Raw genomic sequence first — 25,592 nt, forward strand, 5'->3', positions numbered from 1 at the left:
CCTGCCCTGCCCTGCCCTGCCCTGCCCTGCCCTGCCCTGCCCTGCCCTGCCCTGCCCTGCCCTGCCCTGCCCTGCCCTGCCCTGCCCTGCCCTGCCCTGCCCTGCCCTGCCCTGCCCTGCCCTGCCCTGCCCTCCTTTCCTCTTTCCTTTCCTGCCCTGCCCTGCCCTGCCCTGCCCTGCCCTGCCCTGCCCTGCATGAGTTTAAGCCACTGGGTCCAGGACTCGAACCGCAATCAACTACATGGAAGTTCGGCGACATAGCCATTACGCTAACTACTGGTCCCAGAAACGCATTTTTTTTTTTTAACAAAAGATGGTAGAAATACATGTAAATGGGCTAAACTCATTAGTTAAAAGATAGGCACTCAATATTTCTAGACCAGAAGGAAAAATAATACATTTGCTACACTAAAATACACCTTATTTTTGAGAGATCAATACTTCCATTGTTAAAAAAAAGTCTTAATTTATATTTATGCTATGAGAGGTTGGGTATAGCTTTAAGCAAAATGCATATTATGTGATATAAAATATTAAAAGACTGAAATATAGCTTCCCTTTATTTCCTGAGTATCAGAGTTGAAATGTTTTAGTCCATTTTCTTTAAGCTTAGATTCCACATCAATACAACAGAAATTAGAATCGTTTCAAAGTCTCAGCTATTTGTAAGGATGACATGATTATGATGATGTAAAGTGTTACATGGTATTCATATACATTTATATTATTGCCTCATGCTTCATTCAAAAATTTAAGTCCCACTTCAATGTAAGCTTCTGCTTCAGGATATAACAAAACCAACATATATTTAAATAGTGATCACTGACTTTAAACTTAAAAAGTACCATGGTGATAACCTCTAAATCACAAAATAATTCTATATGTGGCTATATGTTTTACAAGGCTTATTTCTAAATTTTCACAGAACTTATTTACAATATAACTATACAAAATAATTACACTGATAGGGTGATTTTTTTTGGCAATCAAAATTTATTTGGGGAAGATGTGCTCCATGTGTAGAAAAACATATTTCTATCTGGTAGATGCATAACTACCTCGGTATCCAATCAAAATATCTTCCTTCTCACGTGCTATTGACAGGGATGGATGCTGATCCCTTGGGAAGTAAACAGGGAAATTCAGCAAATAAGTAAATCCAAGCTTTTGTTTTTATTTATAGAAAAATGGGAAATGTATATCTATTCGAGAGTAATGAAGAAATGATCTTGGGACCAGTACATGGTATAATGGTTACATTGCTGTACTTCTATGTGACCAACTACAATTCGAGTCCTGGACCTGTAGCTTAAAACTCACTCTGGGTGCATGTGTGTGCCTGCCCAAAGTCCCAGAGGAGAACTGACGTGAAAAGATTGTAGCATGGCCATCCCCTTGGGGGTGATTTTTCACTTTCAGTCTCTCTGGCAAGTGCATGCCCCCTATAGCAAAAACCTCTCTACAAAAAAAGATGAAAAAAAAAAAAGAAACAATCTTTGGGCTACTTATGAATATTATTTAGTCCTCTCTAATACATAAACTATTTTATCCTTTTATACAGTTAGCATGAATCTATTTGACAGCTGCTATACTTTGAAACAGAAATATGAATGAGACAGTGACCCAACTAATTTTCATGATTATGGGTTACAACAAAGTAGCAGAAGGATGACAGGAATGATTTAAAACTCGATTATTAGAATCAGCACGTTTATTCAGTTATTTAATGTACACTGATTAATAACTACTAAGTACCAGGTACTATACTAAATATTGAAAATGTAAATTGAATACAGGCAAGTTTTGTTCTCTTAAAGAACATATAAACATTAGTAGACTTTAATTCTGACATGTTACTTCACATAATAAATACCTCATAAATTAAGTAACCAATTATGATTTGAAAAAAGAAAGTAAAACAAGAGTGGGAAACAAAATGGAATTAAGTATTACTCAAATCAGTTTACTCTGGTTATCTACATGACTATTCAGAAGAGACAGAAATGTGGGGCTGCAATTTCTAATACACACCAGGGCATTTACCAGCTTCACAAGATGTAATCTTGTCCCACTGAAGCAAAAGCAGTTGTTGAGGCCATAACTAATAAGAGCCAAAACAAAGACTCAAACCTGGCTTAGTCTTTCCTTGCTTATCCTGCTTCTTAGCAAGCATATTTTACCAGACTTTCCTAAGATATCTTCAAAATTTTCTTTTTAATTGAATAAGCAAGGCACTAAAATTAGATCACCATTTCTCAGTATAATTGTATTCTTAACTAATAAATTTCAGTTCTTCAGGTTTCAGTGGTTCCTTTGGCGAAATTATAAAATGTCACAATTTTATTCTCCTATATTGATAGTATGAAACATATTTCATTGATCTGTTCCATACTTACGTTCATTTGCAAGAGAATTATGAGAAAAGCTACTACATTACTGATTTATTTTTGCCTGATTTTTATATATCTCTCTCAAAGTTTTTTTTTTACAATTATTGGCTGAAACTATGGCTCATTTTGTTTATTTTTGAGTATTATGCATAGATTCATTCAACAAATGTTTTTTGAACTCCTACTCTGGGCCAGGTATTTTCCTAGGCACTGGATTATGGGAATTAACAAAAATTACAAAATTTCTGTCCTAATCGAATTTGCATTCTAATTGAAGTAGAAACATAAAGTGATGAGTAAAGTGATGGGTCTTATCGAGAAACATAAAGCAGAGAAAAAAAAAAAAAAGGGAACTGTGGTGTGCAAATCGAAATAGGAAGATCAGCCCATTGTTCTAGCCAAGGACTTAGTGACTTGCTTTCTCACTTTCTCTCTCTCTCTTTTACTTTATAGCAAACATAGACTAATAATAATAATAATAACTAATATATAAGTAAATATGTAAGAAAAAAATCAAGAAAGGTGAAATTTGAATAAAGACGTAAATGTGATGAAGAGGTATTTATTAAACAGAGATAAGAGCAATTTGTGCAAACTAAGAGAAACTACAAAGATCTTGAGGCAGGAACACGCCTCTATAATTGAGGAACAAAGACCCATCAAGAGATAAAAATGATTGCAGGCAAGATAGGAGGAGGGAGAAAAGGAGATGAGGTCAGAGAGATCATATGGAGTCGAAGGTTGGAGTTCTCCAAGGCCCTGTATGGACTTTGACTTTGACTCTGAATGAGATGATGTGTTAGTCTCTGTTCAAGATACCACAACAAAATACTATAGACTGGATGGCTTAAACAACAGAGGAAGCTGGGAGTCTGAGATGAGGGTGACAGTGTAGTTGATTCTGGTTTGCAGATGGCCACCTTCCTGTTGTGCTCTCACATGCGAGAGAAAAAGAAAGCTCTCTGGTAAAGAACATATAAACATTAGTAGACTTTAATTCTGACATGTTACTTCACATAATAAATACCTCATAAATTAAGTAACCAATTATGATTTGAAAAAAGAAAGTAAAACAAGAGTGGGAAACAAAATGGAATTAAGTATTACTCAAATCAGTTTACTCTGGTTATCTACATGACTATTCAGAAGAGACAGAAATGTGGGGCTGCAATTTCTAATACACACCAGGGCATTTACCAGCTTCACAAGATGTAATCTTGTCCCACTGAAGCAAAAGCAGTTGTTGAGGCCATAACTAATAAGAGCCAAAACAAAGACTCAAACCTGGCTTAGTCTTTCCTTGCTTATCCTGCTTCTTAGCAAGCATATTTTACCAGACTTTCCTAAGATATCTTCAAAATTTTCTTTTTAATTGAATAAGCAAGGCACTAAAATTAGATCACCATTTCTCAGTATAATTGTATTCTTAACTAATAAATTTCAGTTCTTCAGGTTTCAGTGGTTCCTTTGGCGAAATTATAAAATGTCACAATTTTATTCTCCTATATTGATAGTATGAAACATATTTCATTGATCTGTTCCATACTTACGTTCATTTGCAAGAGAATTATGAGAAAAGCTACTACATTACTGATTTATTTTTGCCTGATTTTTATATATCTCTCTCAAAGTTTTTTTTTTACAATTATTGGCTGAAACTATGGCTCATTTTGTTTATTTTTGAGTATTATGCATAGATTCATTCAACAAATGTTTTTTGAACTCCTACTCTGGGCCAGGTATTTTCCTAGGCACTGGATTATGGGAATTAACAAAAATTACAAAATTTCTGTCCTAATCGAATTTGCATTCTAATTGAAGTAGAAACATAAAGTGATGAGTAAAGTGATGGGTCTTATGGAGAAACATAAAGCAGAGAAAAAAAAAAAAAAGGGAACTGTGGTGTGCAAATCGAAATAGGAAGATCAGCCCATTGTTCTAGCCAAGGACTTAGTGACTTGCTTTCTCACTTTCTCTGGGCACATGTACTTTAATGCAAACATAGACTAATAATAATAATAATAACTAATATATAAGTAAATATGTAAGAAAAAAATCAAGAAAGGTGAAATTTGAATAAAGACGTAAATGTGATGAAGAGGTATTTATTAAACAGAGATAAGAGCAATTTGTGCAAACTAAGAGAAACTACAAAGATCTTGAGGCAGGAACACGCCTCTATAATTGAGGAACAAAGACCCATCAAGAGATAAAAATGATTGCAGGCAAGATAGGAGGAGGGAGAAAAGGAGATGAGGTCAGAGAGATCATATGGAGTCGAAGGTTGGAGTTCTCCAAGGCCCTGTATGGACTTTGACTTTGACTCTGAATGAGATGATGTGTTAGTCTCTGTTCAAGATACCACAACAAAATACTATAGACTGGATGGCTTAAACAACAGAGGAAGCTGGGAGTCTGAGATGAGGGTGACAGTGTAGTTGATTCTGGTTTGCAGATGGCCACCTTCCTGTTGTGCTCTCACATGCGAGAGAAAAAGAAAGCTCTCTGGTGTCTTCTAAGGTCACTAATATTATTATGAATCTTATTATGGAATCCCACCTTCAGGATTTCATCTTAGAGTAATTATCTCCCAAAAGCCCAGTTTCCAAATATCATTTGCTATGGTACGGATGGTTATGTTCTCTCCAAAGTTCAAAGGTTGAAATTCTAACACTCATGGTAATGGTGTTAGGAAGGCAGAACTTTTGCCAGATAATTGGATCATGAAAGCAGAAACCTAATGAGTGAGATTAGTGACTCTATAAAAGAGACCCATGAGAGACCTCTCACCCTTTCCAACATCTAAGACATAGCAAGAATACATTACCTATTGATCAGAAAGTGAACCATCAGTAATAGAATTGCTGATGGATGGTATATGATGTGAAAAACAAAACAGAAAAGTGAAGGATTATTCTAAGGCCTGATGAATTGTAAGGAATGGGATTCCTATTAATAGATGTGGAAAACAGTACTGGTGAAACATGTTTCAGGAATATATCACCAGTTTAGTTTTAGACATAGTGAGTCATTGGAAATGACCATGATGTATTTTCCTAAGTGAAATGCATCATGGCTTTCAGAAGATCCAGTAGCTAAGCTTAAAGTGCCTAAATTTCCGTTTACCTATCTAAACAGAAATGTTGAGCAGACAGCCTGATATAAAAGTCAGAGTCCTAGTTGGAGACATATATTTAGGAAACACCAGAATTTAAAGATTTACTACCAGGTAAAAACTAAAGCAGTAAGGACTTATTAAAATAAATAATAAAAGAGAAGCTAGAGGACTGAGATATGTGGAACTATATTATTGAGTTCGAGCAGATGAGACAATAATCAGAGAAAGACACTGAGAAGTAAATTAAGAAGAAAACTAAGAGTGAAGAATTCTATAAGCCAAATGAGGAATGCACTTTATGGAGAGGGAAGAGGCAGGCATGAGAACTGAAAATAGCCTAAATATCTGTCAGTTGAGGAATAGATACACAGAATGTGATATGTCCATCAATACAATGTTCTTTTTTTCCTTTTGGAAACGTTTTTGCTATAGGGCGCATGCGCTCGCCAGAGAGACAGAGAGACAGAAAGTGAGAAATCACTCCCCGGGGGGATGGCCACTCCTCAATCCCTTCTCCTCCATTCTCCTCTTGGGATCTTGGGCACGCATGCACATGCACTGGCATGAGTATAAGGCACCAGGTTCCAAACTCAGCCGCGGTCGACTACATGGGAGTTCAGCAACATAGCTATTACGCTAACTGCTGGTCCCAACACAACGTTCTTCAGCAATATTAAGTAATAGGGCTACTGACATATGTCACAATATGAAGAGATCTCAGAAAAAAATAAAAGCCACACACACATACACATCGACTCCACATTGTATGATCCCATTAAAATGAAATTTCTAGAAAATGCAAAACTATAGAGACATAAACAGACCAGTTCTTGCTTAGGGACTGAGGGAGTGGTTGAATGACTTTGAAATGATAGAAGTGTTCTAACACGAGGTTTAGGTGTCACAACTACATAAATTTACTAAAATTTACATTACTGCACATTCAAAATGAGCAATTTTATGAGATATAAATTATACCTCAACAAATCTGTTAAAAAGAGAAAGAGAGAGAAAGGAATAGTAAGAGCGAGAGAGAAAAATAGGAATGGAAACGGATACTATATCTCTAGGCAAAGCCTTTGAACTTTATTTTTTTAACTTCCTTGCTTCCTTCCTTTCTTTCTGTCAACTTGACCAGAGAGGGAGGGGTGGGGGAATGAGAAAGTAAGTCACGAGGTCCAGGACCTGAATCCCTGTGGACCATGTTGGAGCCCAGCGCCCTTAATCACTACTCTACCTGTTGGCCTCAAGCCTTTGAAGAGTGTTGCTCTAAAGAAGAGGAACAATAGGAGGCTGTATCTCAAAGATGATGTAGTAAAGAGAGTTTTGCTTTGTTTCTAGATGGAGAAAAGAACAGCATATGTGCATGCTGACAGGGATTATCCAGGAGAGAGTAACTATCTTGTAAGATGCAAAAGAAAGAACTGCTGACATGGCTTCTGCAAGTAGGTAACAAAAGATGAATTAACAGTGGACAAGTTGAGCGATTGTTCTTAGAAATACAATAATGAGGGACCAGCAGAATGGTTATGTCACTGGACTCCCATGTAGTCCACTGAGGTTTGAGTCCCAGACCTGGTGGCTTAAAACTCATGCTGGGCACGTGCGCATGACTGTATTCATAGCCATTCCCCCGGGCAATGATTTCTTGCTTTCTGTTTTTCTGTCTCTCTCTCTCTGTCTCTGGTGAGTGTATATGTCCTCTAGCAAAACTCTCTCTCTCAAAATAAAAAAAAAGAAATACAATGAATATACTATACCATACTCTATTATACTATGCTATGCTATGCTATGCTATGCTATGCTATGCTATGCTACACTATACTATGCTATAATAAAGAGATTAAGTTTTTGCGGCTACAAATGATGCTGGCTGTGTGGCATGGTGATGAGGGCTTGTGGAAGTTATCTTCTGTTTACTTCCCTTTTAACAATGAAAGAGGATGTGTGATTATCTGTTGAGAGTCAGAATGAGGAAGACATGGTATATGTAAGTATAATAAAGGAAAAACTTTTTTTTTAAGAGCAATTTTTGCTATAGGGTGCACACACTCACTAGAGAGACAGAAAGTGAAAAGTCACTCTCTAAGGAGGGATGGCCATGTCATAATCCCTTCTCCTCCATTCTCCTCTCAGGATTTTGGGCACACACACAAGCGTGCGTGCGCACACACACACACACACACACACAGACACCCAGCATGAGTTTAAGCCTCCAGGTCCAGGACTCGAACCACAGTTGATTATGTGGGTGTCCAGCAATATAACCACTATGCCATCTGCGGGTCCCCAAAGAAAAACCTTTTAAAAATTCTGATCAGTATTAAGTTGTACTTGAAGTTCTTAGTTTGGATTTTAAATTGAGATCAGTTTGGAAAAAAACTGTTTTGTCTGTTTTTGTTGTATGTGGCTTTGTTTTTTCATTGTATTATTATTTATTTTTATAGTCAAATTAAGCTGAATAGTTTCAGGCATGCAGTCGGCAGAGAATTGGATTTATGCCAGGATGATGGTTTTCTGAAGTCAGTGTGATAAAGCAAATGAGGGGCGAGAAAACTGCAGTTGTATTTAAGAATATGATAATGATTGAAGGAGAAAAGTGAGGATTGAAGGAGGGAAAAAGAGCAAAAAAAAGATCAGAGTCCATAATTTTTGAGTTTCCATAAATTTAAAGGACTCCAGGAATCAAGGGACCCAAGGGAGTGAGCAGAAGAAGCTGGTCAGAGACAAGGATGTTTGCAAGTGCTGCAATTCAGAGACTGCAACTATTGGTAATAGCAGATCAAATGGTTGAAGCCAATTTTAAAACAAGATCATTCATGGAGAATGAGCTCAACCAGAGCTAGCATTATACTTTATTTAATTATTACTACATATTATTATCTCACGTTTACCTTATCACATATACAATTCATATGTTATTTTTTCCCCACCAGAAATCTTCTCTATACAGTTTTCACTACCAGTTGGATAATTTATCTCTCTGTAACCTTGCAGTTTTACTTTTGAAATCATTCTCTCCCATGTCACTTTTTAAAAACACGTGTTCCAATAGCTTGCAAAATAGATGATATCTCAGAAAATACTGCTTTTTTCCCGCGGAGGTCACTGCATGTTGTTAACTCCTGTCAGTCTGGTAATAAATTCATTCATCCTCTCTACAGTCCATTGCAGTCACCTCCTTCTCCTCCTTTTTGTAATCTCTAACAATTATTCCTCAAATGCCAGTCTTCAAACTAAACCTATCTTATAACAGCATTACACATAACTCGTGTGATTTCCCTAAACTTAGTATATAGTTTTGTCTTATTTGTTAGTAAAAGAGCACATATTGCCTTGAAAGAATCTAAATCTGGATTTCGATGTAGTTTTAAGACTAGACATATTTGTTGTAAATCTCCCAAACTGCTTACAGAAGTGCAGTAACTGAGTTAACATACAGGAATTGAATGGGTAGAACACACAATTGTAACTCTAAGAGTGAATTTTTGTTTTTAATCTCCATGTTGAAATGTACAGTACCTTTCTTTTAAGTAAAATAATTAGAAGGCGGGTCAGATAAAGGCGAGAAATCTTAAGAAAACTGATGTAGGTCCTCTTGCTATTTTTGTTAAGAAGTAGAACCAAATTGCTCTCTATTACCACAATGATAAACTAACCTAGAAACAAATATGGCTGGCACACAAAAAAAAGAAGAAAAATTGATTGAGATACCAGCACCCTGACTTCTGCTTTTAAAGAGATGTTAATTGAGGTCTTAGTTATTTGCCTCTCTTCTGTACACATGCTCTCTCTCTCTTTTTAATTGATGTTGGTCACTTTCAAATTGAATTACAGAAAAACAATACTGACGTATTAAGAGGTACTCATATCAAACAATTGGACTTAAACAAAATGAATATAATTAGCTGTGAGTTGGCAAAAGGGCACATGAATAATGTGAGCACAGTTTGCCATTCTTTCCACAGACAACCGGAAGTATTTACTTATTCCAATGACTTTTACAAGCAATACCTCATGTAGCCAAAGCAATAATAAGTAATAGGTTTAAAACTCAAAAAAATATGTCTTAGCAGCTTTTGTTCCAGTGGCAAAGAACACCATAAACAACCAAGTTTTCAGCTTATCATCTGCAACAAGATGCACATTGGCATTCAGTTAACACAACTCTGAGGCTCTCAACAATTTTACCAAGTTTTTATTCTTTCAGTTTATCTCTTCCCTTGTGCCCCAGGCAATATATTCCTCATGATGGCAGGCAGAGGCATAACCATGACAGTCGACAGTTAGAATGGCAATAAAACAATCTTATCATAGGAGCTCAGTCTCCTGTCCAATGGAATTGAGAGTATGCGATCTTTAATTACTCATCTGATACTCAGACACATGTCAAGAACACCATGCACATTTCACCTGGAATGTTCCCCTGTCAATTCAGTGTCTAAAAGAATGAACATACAGGAAAAGAGAGCAGCAGCAATACAGAATGGGTTCCGACTGTACCTGGTGAATGAGGCGGAGGAGAGCAAAGCAGAACCACCCCCTGGCCTTCCCTCACAGAGACTGCACTTCTTGTCCGGCCGCTAAAATTTCCCAGATCTGTCAACATAACACAGCATTTAGATGCAAGGCAAAGTGGAATTCAAAGAATTACTATTATAACTCGTATTTACTTTTCAGTCATTATGCAGACAAGGTTAATTTTTGATTGTTAAGCAGTGATAAGAGGGCCTTAAAAATAAGTCTGCACCGTTTCATTTAAATACAACAATTTAAGTAAATCCATAGAATACCACCTTCTTTATTTCTGTTTGTAGTACATACAGTTTGCCCGTGGAGGTATAAGCTAGGCAATGCAAGATTTTTTAACACATTAAATAGTTTATCTTTTTAAAATCTTTTCTGTATATTGATCTTTCAACTTCCAATAAAGTCCATTCATTCATAGTTAGAAGAGAAATTTAAGTGGTTTAGAGAAACCTGGCCTCCAACCTACAGGTTTAATATGTTACACTAAGAATAGTATATTTTTAATTAATTAAGTTTTTTGGAGAGGTTTTTACTATAGAGCATGTGTGCTCACCAAAAAGACAGAGAGACAGAAAGCAAGAAATCAGCCCCCCCCAGGGGGGATGGCTATGCCCCAATCCCTTCTCCTCCATTCTCCTCTCAGGATGCCCCCCTAGGGGGGATGGCCATACCACAATGCTTTCTCCTCTCAGGATCTTGGGCACGCACTCACATGCGCCCAGCGTGAGCTTAAGCCACCGGGTTTGGGACTCTAACTACCGTCAACTACATGGGAGTCCAGCAACATAGCCATTACACCAACTGCTGGTCCTAAGAATAGTGTATTTATAACCAACCATTAATTTTTTAAATTAGAGAGGTTTGTATGCTTTAACAAAATATAATGAGGATGTCAAGTGTTCTTTTTCTATAAATGTGAATGAAGATGTCATGTTACTTTCATTTCATGGAATCCTAGAATAGAGTCTACAAATTAATTATACTCATTCATTTTATTAGTCTGGGGGTATTAAAACCATCAGAATACTCATCCATGTGTATGAGGGATTATAGCATTGAAGTTCAATGACCTTCCTTTAAATTAAGTGCATTTGTGCAATTTGTGAAGACTAGCGTAAAAAGAAAGTGACCCAAACAGAAATAAAGTGTAACTTTGTTTGTATTTCCCTTATTGCTTATTAATATATTCATATCTCAGTATTTATTCCCCTTTCTCTTTTCTTGGGTTAGGTTGACCAATGACACCATTTTTAGAATTGTTTCTTACAAATGGTATGAGTTTCATAGTTTTATAAATAAACATTGTCCCAGAATTTTGGGTCTGTAAATTCATGTTTCCATGGCGAGAAATGCTTCTTGAAAATGTTCTGCAATTTCTTCCATAATACACATATTGTAAGAGTTGTTTTTAATCTTTGTATCATGCTAAAATAGTATGTTTCATACCAGTACGAGAAGTCTTCAAAAAGTTCATGAAAAAATTTAGTATTCGGAAAAAAATTTGCATGGACTTGAAGCACACAAAAAAGGATAAATAAGCTAGTGTTTTAATTCCATTTTCCTATGAACACTTTTAAGTAACTGCACATAGCAGAGACTCTAATCTGACAAATTATGAAATTAAACAATGACCAGAGTATTCTAGATGGAAAAAAAAAGATTATTCTAGATGGATAAAAAAACTAAACAATGTTTTAAAAATTCTTAAGAGAAATCCTATATATTATTTAGTTAGTTTTTTTGTTTGTCTGTTTGTTTGTCTGTTTGTTTCCCCCGTAGAGTGTATGTGTTCCCTGGAGAAAGAAAGAAAAAGAGAGAAAATGAGAAAGCACCCCCTGTGGGGTGGTCATGCTACAATCTCTTCTCCTCCATTCTCCTCTTGGGATTTTGGGCACACATGCACATGTGCCTACATGCTTTTCAGGCCTCTGGGTCCAGGACTTGAAACACAGAGTTGGCTATGAAAGATCCAGAATCAACCAAGACAAATTATGAAATTAAACAATGACCAGAGTATTCTAGATGGAAAAAAAAAGATTATTCTAGATGGATAAAAAAACTAAACAATGTTTTAAAAATTCTTAAGAGAAATCCTATATATTATTTAGTTAGTTTTTTTGTTTGTCTGTTTGTTTGTCTGTTTGTTTCCCCCGTAGAGTGTATGTGTTCCCTGGAGAAAGAAAGAAAAAGAGAGAAAATGAGAAAGCACCCCCTGTGGGGTGGTCATGCTACAATCTCTTCTCCTCCATTCTCCTCTTGGGATTTTGGGCACACATGCACATGTGCCTACATGCTTTTCAGGCCTCTGGGTCCAGGACTTGAAACACAGAGTTGGCTATGAAAGATCCAGAATCAACCAAAACACCACCTGCTGGCCCTTGTTACTCTTTTTGAGAGATAAGTGGTAATTCACTTATTTTCTGAATTTATAAATTGATAATTTATTAAGTAAGTCTTCCTAAATAATACCTCAAATACACTTACATCTAGGAGCACGGATGGAGGACTAATGGACAGTGAAGATGTCATGCCCAATAGACAGCAGTATTCATAGTTGGAGAAAGCTTTTAGGGAATTTATTTGTTTATATCTTTACAATGTTTCATTTTAAATATTATAGTCAAGCTTTTTACAAAGTAGGAAGACAAAGAGAAAGAACAGTCTCAGCTCTAACTTTCTAGGGGAATGGTTCCTTTTCTTTTTTTTTTTTTAAGTTTTCAAAGAAGTCCCATTTATTACCTCATTTCATGGTAGGATGTTGTTTCATTTCCTAATTGTTTTTCCCAGAGACCTTTCTGACAGCTCTTTCTGTTTCCATTTTCCTCCTCTACTATTAGAAAAAAAATTCTTTCCTTAATACAACTCTGATCTGTAATCATCGGATTTGGTGATTATAGACTAATAATGTTTTCTTGCTGCTTACAATGCATACACTCAAATTTGTAATATGAAATATGATGAACTCATCCAAATTACACCTTCCCATGTGCCCAAGTCCTCACCAAAGTTACTGCCATTTCCTACACACTGTGTATTTTTTTAAATATTTTTTATTATTATTCATACATTAAATTGCTATACATCATTTAGATTGTTAAATGGTTCTCATTATGAAAACATTTATACTTTTTTTTAAAGAATTATCTATTTAATTTTATTTATTCAGTCATTTATTTTAATTTGACCAGAAAGAAAGAGAGAGAGAGAAAGTGAGAAAGCAAGCCACTAGATTTGGGACTTAAACCAGGGTCGGCCATGTGGGAGTATTCAGCACCTAACCACCATGCCATCTGCTGGTCCTCCGTATATACTAACTTTTATAGTAAAACTCAAGTTCATTCATTTTCAAATATATGTACACTCCAAGGTAATGATCTTTGATCTCTATTACCAGCTGTTAGATTTTAGAACTTCAAATGTACTGAGTAATAAAACATATACATTTTTGTATATGTTATATCTTTATAATATACAATATACACACACGTATACACATTCATACATACATACACATATATGTGTAAATACACATACATATATTCACATATATATATGTATGTGGGTGTATGTATATATGTGTGTATGTGAGAGAGTTTAGTACCATAAGTCATATACACACACACGTGTGTCTGTGTAGCTAGCTAGCTAGATTGATTGATAGATGTTTAGGAATAGAAGCTACAGTTTATTCCAAGAAATGATCTCAAAATGAAAATAATGCATACCAAATTTTCTTTCTTTTTTTTTTTTTTGGAGAGGTTTTTGCTATAGAGCGCGTGTGCTCGCCAGACAGACAGAGAGAGATATAGAGACAGAAAGCGAGAAATCACCTCCCAGGGGGGATGGTCACGCCGCAATCCCTTCTCCTCCGTTCTCCTCTCAGGATCTTGGGCACGCACGCACACGCGCCCGGCATGAGTTCTAAGCCACCAGGTCCGGGACATGAACCGTGGTCGACTACGTGGGAGTCCAGTGACATAGCCATTACGCTAACTGCTGGTTCTCCCAAATTTTCTAATTTGACTTCCTTGGACTCTATTCCTAGACATTCAATACAGGAATCATATAGTGAAGTAGTGCTTTCGGTAGGGCTTTAATATTTCTTCAGGGATTATATAGCTTTACTTCCCTCTTCTAATCTTCAGTGAAATTTTTAATTATGGACAGTTACATAATATCAATTCATTTTAACTGAATTTCTTACATGGTATCTCAGAAGTATAAATGTATTGAAATGCATTTATTAAAAGTATATGATTATGATGACATTTCAAATCAACCTACTGTTTTTAAAGAATAGTTTACTAAAAAATAGTGCTAAATTTATGTCTATTTCTGAGGAACTGAAGTACAGTCATGGCCTAGAAATTAGACACAAAAAAGGAGAAGAAAATTATAGAATAATTATGACCTGATTGTGTTTTGAGATCACAGTGACCCAAAAGATAACACTTGGCTATAATTGCTTTATTTGTCTCAGCTGTTAATACAAGTATGCTTTCACATTTCCTCATAGAATTTCCTATCATTTCCCAGCAGTACAAAGATAAATGGATTTTTTTTCAATTGTGAATAGACCTTCCTCCCCATCATAAAGACGTATAGAGTAATTCTAAAAATAATTCTGTATTTTATGGAGAGTATACATGTTTCATTTAATGCTTCATTCCAAGGGAAAAATAGCAAATTATTATATCATGTAAAAGTGGTGTTTGTATGTGGAAAAATTCTTGGTTGGTGTGGCAGCTAGAGCAACGTCGGAATGGAAATACCGATGGCCATCTGTATCTCACCGTGAACACAAAGGCAGTTAATTTCTTTGTGGGTACTCATCTGGGAATTTAGAACTCTTTCAGGGGGCAAGCACGCAGTTTGGGCACTTATCCTATTATTCGAATAAATTATATATTTTATATGTCGAGGAGAGAAATAAAAAAAAAATCCCAGAAAGAACTACGGATGTGGAGTTTATTTTATTCCAGCTGTCACCAGGTCTAACATATGTGGTAATATGTTCTATTCTTTTTTTTTTTACCTTGAAGGGGGAAAGAAAAATACAAAGCTCAGTAAAAAGATTGTAAAATTCAAGTTTGAATTATAAACTAAACTGGAAACTTACTATAAAGCACATGGACAAACAGACTAATAGTAATAGACAGGAGAAAGATGGTGTTTAAGAGTCAGAAGGTCCCAAGCTTTGTCTGCTCTGACCCTTTTTTCTGAGTTAAGAAATTCGCAGGTTTAATAGGGGAGCTTGCATGACAACTCCAGCTCACAGAATTATTGCCTATTTCCAACCTAGAAAAACCATGCAGAATAAGAGGTATATGATAAATGATGTGATTGACAGCCCTAGATGACAGTTACTGTAGGTTCAGGATATGTGATTTGAGGTGATTTGACCAGATATAGGAGAGGTCATCAAATACTTGATGGAAAATGTACTTTGTGAAAAAAATATGCACAGATTAAAAAAAAATTAGTACCCAAATAAACTCATACTTTATTTGAAGTTTTCTATAAACTTCATGAAGTATCCTTGTAAGAAAAATCATTCATCAATTTGTTTAACAAATATTTATGCAATGCATACTAAACACTATGTACTGGTGATAAGAAACACTGAAGGAAGCCTAGATGCACACAGACTTGGGCTAACTGCTCAGAGCTTGGAAGAGCTTGTGTCTCCAAATAGATGTCTGAGCCCAACTTTATCAGCTTTGGCTTGTCACAACCCACATCCATACTCATGAGTAACTAGCATATACTATGCATATTTACCATGTAGCATTTCACACCATTCCCCTGAATAGAAACTTGAAAACATGCATACAATACACACATACATACACACACACACACACACACACACACACACGCGCGTGCCTACATTTTGTCTCTCCTTCCCTTCCTCTCTTTAAAATTTTTTTTTACATTTAATTACTGTACATTTACAGTATACAAAGTTTTCCTTCCTCTTTTTTTTTTTTCCTAGTTTTTGTTTGTTTGTTTGTTTGTCATAGGACATAAGCACTTGCCAGAGAGAGACAGGGAAAGTGAGAAATCACCCCCTAGAGCAGGTAGCCACGTTGCAATCCCTTCCCCTCCATGCTCCTCTTGGGATTTTGGGCACACATGCATGCACACGTGTCCAACATGATTTTCAGGATATCAGGCATGGAACTGGAACTGCAGGGATGGCCATGTGGGAGTCCAGTGCCTTGGCCACCATGCCACCTGCTGGCTCCCCCTTCTCCTAATGCCTTCCAACCTTCCTTTCTCTCTTTCTTTTTCCCTTCTGGCCTCCTGACTGGCTTTTGTTACTTTTGTCTTCCCTGAGTTATCCCACAAAGGATCTAAGGCAACTTGAAATATATAGGTCTAAAATACAAAAAGATAAAACAAGCAGTTGAGGAAGTCTTTGTAGGTAAAGTTACAATGGGTATGATAAGAATCCTGTAGGGCAGAATAAGCACCTAGGAATATATGTTTATACTTCTGTAAATTACTGAAAATTGACCACAGATTTGAGTCTAAACTGTAGAGGGATCAAAAAAAGATAATATCCAGTCTTAGGATTTGTGTTATAAGATCAAAACTTTCCAATAACTGAAGATTACCACTCTAAACTGATATCGAGGTCTAAGACAAATTTCTCTGCAAGACTTTAAAAAGATAAATAGGAGGTTGAATAAGTTTGCAAACCAATTAATAAACTTTTGCACCCCCTGGGGTGCAGGAGATTAAATTTTATGCAATTAGAAAAGAAGTGCTGTGATTTATCTGTCCCTGAATTTATACTTTCTAGTCTTAAATCTTTCTGCATAAGTGACAATGTTAGGTTTACAGGAATTGTGAGGTTGGAAGAAAAATGGAAACCACTCATTTTGAGTTGTACTCGACTATATATTTATCCTGTAGGTGGTGCTAGTGAGTTTTAGATGGTCAATGTTCCAGGCATTCTCTAATCTAAGTGTTTCGGATACAATTATAATTCATTATGAATTTTAATCTTTTAGAAAAGTAAAACTGGGATTTTGACTTTTTACTAAAACTATTTAAAAAGGCAAACCACAGTAGACTAGGTGTCAGAGACTTGAGAGTCAATTAGCTTCCTTTATTGGTAATGTTTGGGTGTCAGATTCATCGTATGTAGGATTGAGGAACTGAGCTGCGTGGGTGCTCTCTTTGAGGAGTTGTGAAGCTTTCACTTCTACCATTTATATAAAAATGATTCACAAGTTTTCTAATATTGACTCGTTGTTTGGTGCCTTACTTACAAAAAGATTGCATATTGAAGTTCTCAGCGTATGAAGCTCTTGTTTTTGTTACTGCTATCAAGATCGCTAAGGTCATTGTCAGTTTTTGTGTGTGTTCTATGAAAATATTCTGTAATAAAATTGGTAGGACTTCATTCACTATTTCTGACATTCAAATATTTTCAAGGGGGGTGAGAATAAAAGAAAATGAATAAAAATGATTACACTAGCTCCTGTCACCTATTCTATGCCAAGCATTCTGAAATTAGATATTAAATTCTCTGTCTTAAACATTATTAAATCTATGAAATAAAAATTAGGTGTGATCACATAGTAAGTTGGCAAGTCAAAGTCAATATGATTGATTTTAAGGCACACACACACACAGAAAGAGAAAGGCAGATAGAGAAAATAAATCTCAATGAGGCATGTTCATGCAGCAATCTTTTTTTCCTACATTTCTCCATTTTGTTGGAATTTGGGGTACGCATGCACACTTGCCTCATGTTTCTCAAGTCACCAGGGCTGGGATTTGAACCCCAGTTGGCCACATGGGATCCAGTTCCTTATTTGTAGCACTTAAATATCAAGCTATGGGGTTGGCCCTCACTCTAAGGTTTTAAAAAACATGTTAGGACAAAATTATTCAACATTTGGAAGTTAGTCCAAGTTAGTTTTAGTAATTTAGAAATAATATTCAATAAGGATATCTCATTAAAATTCAGCTTCAGGGATGGTCCTGTAATCTAGTGACTAAGGAGCAAGATCTCACATGGCCAAATGTGGTTCAAAACCAGCTCTGATGGTTTGAAAACATGTTGGTTGTGTGTGAGTGCATACCTAATACCCCAGTGAGGTAGAGAAAGGGACTGTGGCATGACCATGCACAATTAGAGGGCTTTTTCTCTCTCTTTCTCTCTCTCTCTCCAGCAAGTACACTTGCCCTCTAACAAAAAAAAAATAAAATAAATAATTGGTTTCTGGCAGATGAAAGAAATTAGTGAAGCATGGAAAAAAATCACTCTTTTTGGACCAGCAGATGGTAATGGTTACGTCACTAGACTCCTATGTAGTTAACTGTAGTTTGAGCCCCAGACCTGGTGGCTTGAAACTTCATGCTGGACTTATGTGTGTGCATGGGTGCCCCAAATCCTGAGGAGAATGGAGAAGGGACTGCAGCATGGTCATCCCCCCGGGGAATGATTTATTGCTTTCTGTCTCTGTCTGGCGAGCACATGTACCCTATAGCAAAAATATCTCTCAAAAAAAAAAAAATCTTTTAATTTGCTATAGGACACATGCACTCACAAGAGAGATAGAGAAAGGGAGGTGAAGCATCCTCCAGGGGACTGGCCACACTGCAATCCCAACTTCTATTCTCTACTCAGGATTCTGGGCACGTACATGCATCTGGAGTGTTTTTCAAGCTACCAGGTCTGAGATTGAATGCATTATTGGCCATGCATGATCCAGCCCCCTTCACCGCATTGCTGTGAAAAAAACCTTACATTTATTTTGAGAAGAAATTAAATTAGCATTTTCCAGTATATAGCCAATTTTCTGTACATAAAATGCCATAAGACACTTTACAACAAGCAAGAGTCCTAATAACACTTTATAAAATGAAAATTCCATTTTGAATGCTCCCTTGACTGGAAGCCATGGAAACATAAGGCTTCGTAGTATTTTACTGGTAATTGTGAACTTCTGAATTTATGATCAATTTATAAACAGACAAGGCAGGGCTTATTATCCCCATTTACTAATGAAGACACTAACATCACTAAAATTAAGTAACCTTGATTAAAAAAAAAAAAAAGAATACAACGACTCAGAGCCAGGAAGTGTTTGAGCCTTCAAGCTGAAAAATCAAAGTTTTAAAACCACATTTTTTCCTTGCTTGTTTTCATTTGGGTCTATTCTAATACTCTTAAATTTAGAATATTTTCAATCAACAAAATTACTTCTTTAATACTTTTCCTATTATACCACAATGCTATAATTTTCAAAAATATTTATTCTAAGTCATCCGTGATTAGGACATAATATATTTAAAATTTTTGTATTTAATACAAGTTGCCTCTTGAGAATATCATTAAGCTAATCATAATGAATACGTATCTCAAAAATACTCATCTATTATATGGAGATAAGAATTGAATTTAAGATATAGCTGGGAAGTGTGGCTGAGTAAATCTGTAAGGGATAATGGCAAGTTGCAATGGAATTTTCCTCAGTCACACTTTAAATCTGGTTATACATGGCAGGTCACATGAGTAATTTCTGGCTTTGGCTTGCCATTTTTGCTTTATATATAATCAAACATGAATCATCTAGCCAAAGGGTTCACTGATTATAAAGAGAAAACCAAAGCATACCAGTTTATGTTTGACTTGAAAGGAACACTTTTAACTACATTATAAGTGAAACAGTAAATTGTAATTGCTTTTATAGAAAGATAAATTGTTCACAGAGTGCGATCAAAATGTTTTTGATCTTAGGTCTTTTCTTTGATAGTTTGTGTGTTACATAAAGCTACTTCAACAGTGAATAATATAGATGGTGGAATAATCTCAATTGCGGATGCTGTGAAAAAGTGTGTTTATCTGATGTGAAGATAATCTATGAACTCTGGCAGAAATTCTATATATCTGACAAAATTTCAACACTATGTAAGTAGATACAAAATCCTTATTTGCTTATTCCTAAGTTCAAATATTTGTTCCAAATTCAAATCAATCTTAATGTATTAAGAGTGTTAGTAAGTTGTAAAGCTGAGCATTCAATTGAAAAATATAACAAATAATTTTGAGAGAGATTTTGACTTTTACAGACCCATAGAGATGGGTGAAGGGTGTTGTTTTGTAGAACAAGCGAGTCATTTAGTACATCAATTCCTGTCATCCATGGATCTTTTTATTGTCTCTCAAGTTTTAAGACTTAACCACCCTCTTCAGTTGTTTCAATTTTATAATATTTAATTTTACAGTTACTTCCTTGCTTATAACTATGTCTCCCTCCATTTTATTCTCCTGGCATGACGTCAACCTTGGTTACATTGAACTGCCTCCTTATTCTGCTTTAATTTGGCAAGTGAATGTAGATGGAGAAAAACATCAACAATAATTACTCCTTTTATTCTAAATTTGCAGCCACGAACTTCAGACTGGCCCTTTGTACTGCCTAGCAATCCTACTACATTTATGTAGTCCATGCTTCTAACCTTCTAGACAAAAATTTTATAACTTCTCTGTGAAACCACTTTCCGCCCCTTCACCCCTTCTTCCCTCCTATGGAGAGAGAACAGAGGTGGTAAGGTGGTTGAGGCACTAGACTCACATGGCCAACTGCGTTTTGAGTCTTGGCCCTGGTGGCTTGCTTTCTCTCTCTGGTCAAACCGAATAATAATTAATTAAATTAAATTAATAATTCTTAAAAATACAAAAAGAAGTAACCTAAGAACAACCTGTATACATTTTACCAACAGGGAATCCTGTAATGAGTGCCCTAGATCTTCTTTTAATGAAAGGCTCCTTGCCCTCACTATGCAGGGTTCTGTTGAGAAACAACCTTCAGCTCTCAGTCGCTTCAGTGACTGACTGCATTGCTAAAGAGAACCACCTCAGTCAAGGTTATATTCCTTTTTGGGCAGTACACAGCCAGTGATCAATCAGTGAGTGACTTGAATACCTGGGCCAAACTCTCCAGACATCCTGACAAATCATTCCAGCTTCAGAGATCCTTTGCGGGTGTCAGCTGGGGCTGGTGTTAGGTCTGCATCACAGCTCAAAGTATTATCCCCCTTCTTATTCCTGCTCTTTCCTATGTGCTTCCCCTGGAGTTAATTCCAAGGCCATTTCTCAATAACCTGTCTCTTCATGAACCATCTCACAGAATGTTTCCCAGGGAAGTCAATCTGTCACACTATTATCATAGGTCTCGACTCATCAGTGCCTGTATTACCTGCTTTCTGAAACTTTATCCTGAATGAACTGTGTGTGCTCCAATCAAAGGCCCACCACTCCCTTCTGCATCAATAACATCTAAATACACTCGAGGCTCTCCTCCGGCTATCTCATTTTTATTTTTCTGTCCACAACACAACTCCCAGTTGTTCTCTCTTAAGCTTCTCAAATCAAGGTTATCTCCACCCACTGGTCAAAATGTTTTTGTAAAAGTAATCATGGACCTTCACATTGTGTTAATTTATTGACCAGTTCTTCAGTCTTTATCTACATGACCTAGAAGCAGTGTTTGATAGAGCTGATCAGGCCTTTTTCTTTTTTTTTTTTCAAGAGGTTTTTGCTGTTGGTTGTGTGCACTCACCAGGGAGAGAAAGAGACAGTGAAAGGGAAAGTAAGAAATCACTCCCCAGGGGGATGACCATGTTATATCCTTTCTTCTCCATTCTCCTTCCAGAACCTTGGGCATACATGAACATACACCAGAGTGATTTTCAGGCCACTGGGACCAGGACTCAGACTGCTGTCAGACATTTAGAAGTCCAGCAACATACTCGCTATGCCATCTGCTAGTCCAATCATGTCCTTTGTTTAGAACAATTTCTTCACTTGGATTTCTCCTATTTAGCTACATTCGTCAACTGGTTCCTCCTTATCACCCTAGTAGCTAAACATGGCAATGCCCTTGGTCAGTCCTCAGACCTTTTATTTCTCAATCTATGCTATTCCTAAGGTTATCTAATCTCTCCTGTTATCTAAAAATCCTGTGTACACTGAAGGATTTTAAAATTTTATTTGTGCCTGGACACCTGCTTTGAATACAGGTATCCTGTTTCTCCATTTACTACTTTTGGTCTAATCACAGCAAAGCAGCCAGAGGGATTTATTTTTTTAATGAAGTTGCATCATGTGCGCATAACGTCTTCCTATCACACACAGAAAAAAACTGAACTATCTGCAATAGCTTTGAGGCCATTACAGTATGTTTTAACTATATTAAGTTATACATTATTTTAAAATATATTTTTGCACAATGCATATTTTTGATATATGTGTTTTTAACTAGCATTACATAGAGTTTTTAATGCATAGCCACATGGACACACACATACATGACCCCAGCTCCAGACTTTATAGTACATAAGAATAAGGGGGATAATTTCAACATTATACTTTTTTACAAAATGATTGGCAACTGGACATTGTGATTTTACTCCTCATTTGTAGAATATAGCGAAGGCTAGAATACAATGCCTCCTAGCTGTCAGATGGCTCTATGTCATTTAAAGAACTGTACCAACAGTTAAACTTTATAGAAATATCTGTTATTCTGTTTTGTGTGAACTCAGGATAGTTCTGCCTGATCTTAATAATCAAATTTATTTCTGGGACCAGCAGTTAGCATAATGGCTATGTCGCTGGACTCCCACATAGTCAACTGTGGTTCGAATCCTGGGCCCAGCAGCTTAAGCTCACGCCAGGCACATGTGCATGCGTGCCCAAGACCCTGAGAGGAGAATGGAGGAGAAGGGATTGTGGCGTGGCCACCCCCCCTGGGGGGTGATTTCTAGCTTTCTGTCTCTCTGTCTCTCTGTCTGTCTGGTGAGCGCATGCACCCTATAGCAAAAACTCCTCTCCAAAAAAAGAAAAAAAATATTTATTTCTATTCATATCCAGATACTCTGGGAAGCGATCATATTTTTACATTATTGGTGGTGTGTTGATGGAGAGAGATAACAGTTATCCCATTGTTCATTGAAAACTCTCTGCTATGTATCTTTTCACACTCTTGGGAATTTCCCCCTTTACTAGCCACTACTTAGGATGGCTTCTCAAGGCAATACAATGATTTACTTTCCATATATCTAATGAAAAAATATAATTGAATGTTTACTAGATGTTTAAGAAAGTTCCTCTGATTCTGAGTATAAAATTATACTTTTTGGTCTGAGCAGTATGTGAGCAAATGTTTTTCTCCTTCTTAGTCCAACCTAGTTTAAAACTGCATGGGAAATCTCTGTAATGGTCTCTTCTGATTTTTACTTAGGTTAGACCAGTATTTTTCATAATGAACTAACATGTTGCTTGACTGTCCCACTCTGCCAAATTCGTGTTCAACTGCTGTTGTGTATTGTAGAGTACTTAGAGCAGTCTTGGCCCCTTAATCAAATGTGTTAAGATGTAAAATTTTTGCTTTCTTGATTCCCTCAATTCATTTGCTATTGTTATCAAGCCCCACAGATTTGCATGTTTTTCTTCTACAAGCTAAAACTTCAACAGTTCTGTCTGAATAATTTATACTCTTTAACTAAAAACAAAAATCTTAGGAAGCTGTTTTAGTCATCAATCAGCTGGCTAGTATTCAATTTTTGACCCATCTCACATCTTGACAAAAAACCACATGCCTTGCCTTAACGGAAATCTCTTCCCTCTCTTCTTGGACCAGTTACTTTTTTTTTTAATCATTCAGTTATCTTGAGAAGTTAAATTTGTGATATTCATTTAAGCTAAACTAACATGTAAAGTAGCCTTTGGATAATTTTCAAATTTTGGGGAGGAGTCAGGTCATTATGTGAAGTATCACACATATTGTGCAGCATGTCAATGAGGAGAAAAATAAATTGCAAGTTATTTCAGGTCAGAAAACAAGTCATTGGCACTGTATTCTGTTGCTGGTATTCAACAATTAGTTGTTGAGTAATTGTATGAATAAATAATGCACATATTTAAAAGGCCATTGTTAAAAATTGAGCTGTGTAAACCCCAAGCATTGTTCTCTCTATATATAATTTATCTCCATGAAACTAAATAATTTTTAACAGAAGAATGCACATTTAAATCACTGATCCAAAGTAGGTTTCTTTCATGTGGAAATTTTCATCAATTATACGAATAAAGTCTTAGGAGAATGAAACTAGTTTTCACATTAAACATCAAAGCAACTTACTAGTAGTCTTGATATTTGCTTCTGTTTTGGGGTTGCTCTAGCTCTTGTACTGACGTATAAGAAAACAGGTCCCATACATATTGTAGGGTTGGTAGTCGCATTCTTCTATAGAGTTATGGCATATGCATTGCCCAGTTGTTAAGACACCCAGTATACTTTGGTTGAAGATCAGACCGACATTTTATATAATGGATCAGAGAGTAAACATCTGAGGTTTTTATAAGCCAAAAACTGAAATTGAGGGTATTATGCACATACTATCATATAATGTTCACATGTTACGAAGAATATTCTTTTGAATTTTTTTAACCATTTAAACCTGTAAAAAAAAAAAAAAAGTCTAGACTTCGGGTCTGGACCACTGAAATTAGTAGTGGTAGGAAGACTTACTAGATAATGTTCTAATACTTGAGTTAATGACATTTTTGTATTACCTGCTCAAGTCATTTTACAAAACAGGACATTTGCAAAATATGAGCTTGACCTCTAGAATTGGAAAGTATTGATTTGAGTGATGTTTCTTTATTACCCAGGAGACACTGCACAAGTCTCAGCTTCCTTATCTGTGTAATAATAATACTGCCTATCTCAAAATTAATATTAGGAGAATAATGTTGGCAGTTCATTTAAGAAAAGTCCTTAATGTATAGTTAACTAACACTCAATAAATGTTAGATATTATCACTTTATGTGAAGAGGTAGCATATTCATCCTTGTATCCACTATCTAGAATGTTTACTAAATAGCAGTTCAGTTCTTTTCATTTCTATATTTTCCTTAATTGAGCAAATAATCACTCTCTTCCTACTAGATATTAGATACCTACCATGTTGGGTACCTAGCATTCTTCAATGAATAAACCCGAATGATGAGTTAAGTTTAGATTTAGGAAAAAACTAAACTATTCTATGCTTTTGAGTAGAGAATATATGACCAAGTACTACACAGAAAATGATGATCAGCTTAGCAACTTACAGTTCAAATGTCATCTCACTCAAAAGCTATCCTTCAGAATAGGGGAAATAAAATCTTTCCTAGAAAAATAAAAACCAGAATAATTCACCAATACTAGACCAGTTCTTCAAGAAATACTTAAGAGTTTCTACATTTGGAAATCAAAAGAAGGTAAACATCATGAAAACATGAGAAGGCATGAAACTCACCAGTAGAGTAATCACACAAATAGGCTTGAGAAAATGCTCAAATCTTATCACCATGGAAAACCACTAAACAACAAAGATGAAAAATAACAGTAGAAAAGAAAAAAAGGAAATATAAAACAATCAGGATGCAAGCAACAAACTGACAGGAATAAATCCATATCTATCAATAGTAACCTTGAATGTAACCTGATTAAACTCCCAGTCAAAACATACAGATCAGTTG

General features: G+C 36.0%; 1 protein-coding gene across 1 annotated transcript in view; it reads right to left on the reverse strand.

The window, feature by feature from the left end:
• The window catches only part of CNTN5 (contactin 5), a 515,333-nt gene that overhangs the window by 410,035 nt on the left and 79,706 nt on the right, over positions 1 to 25,592 (reverse strand). The window contains exon 5 of the mRNA XM_006150105.2: positions 10,012 to 10,107. Within this exon, the coding sequence (XP_006150167.1) occupies positions 10,012 to 10,107 (96 nt within the window). The remainder of the gene's footprint in view (positions 1 to 10,011; positions 10,108 to 25,592) is intronic.

This window comes from Tupaia chinensis, unplaced genomic scaffold, assembly GCF_000334495.1.
Source record: "Tupaia chinensis unplaced genomic scaffold, TupChi_1.0 Scaffold000276_2, whole genome shotgun sequence".
NCBI lineage: Eukaryota > Metazoa > Chordata > Mammalia > Scandentia > Tupaiidae > Tupaia > Tupaia belangeri.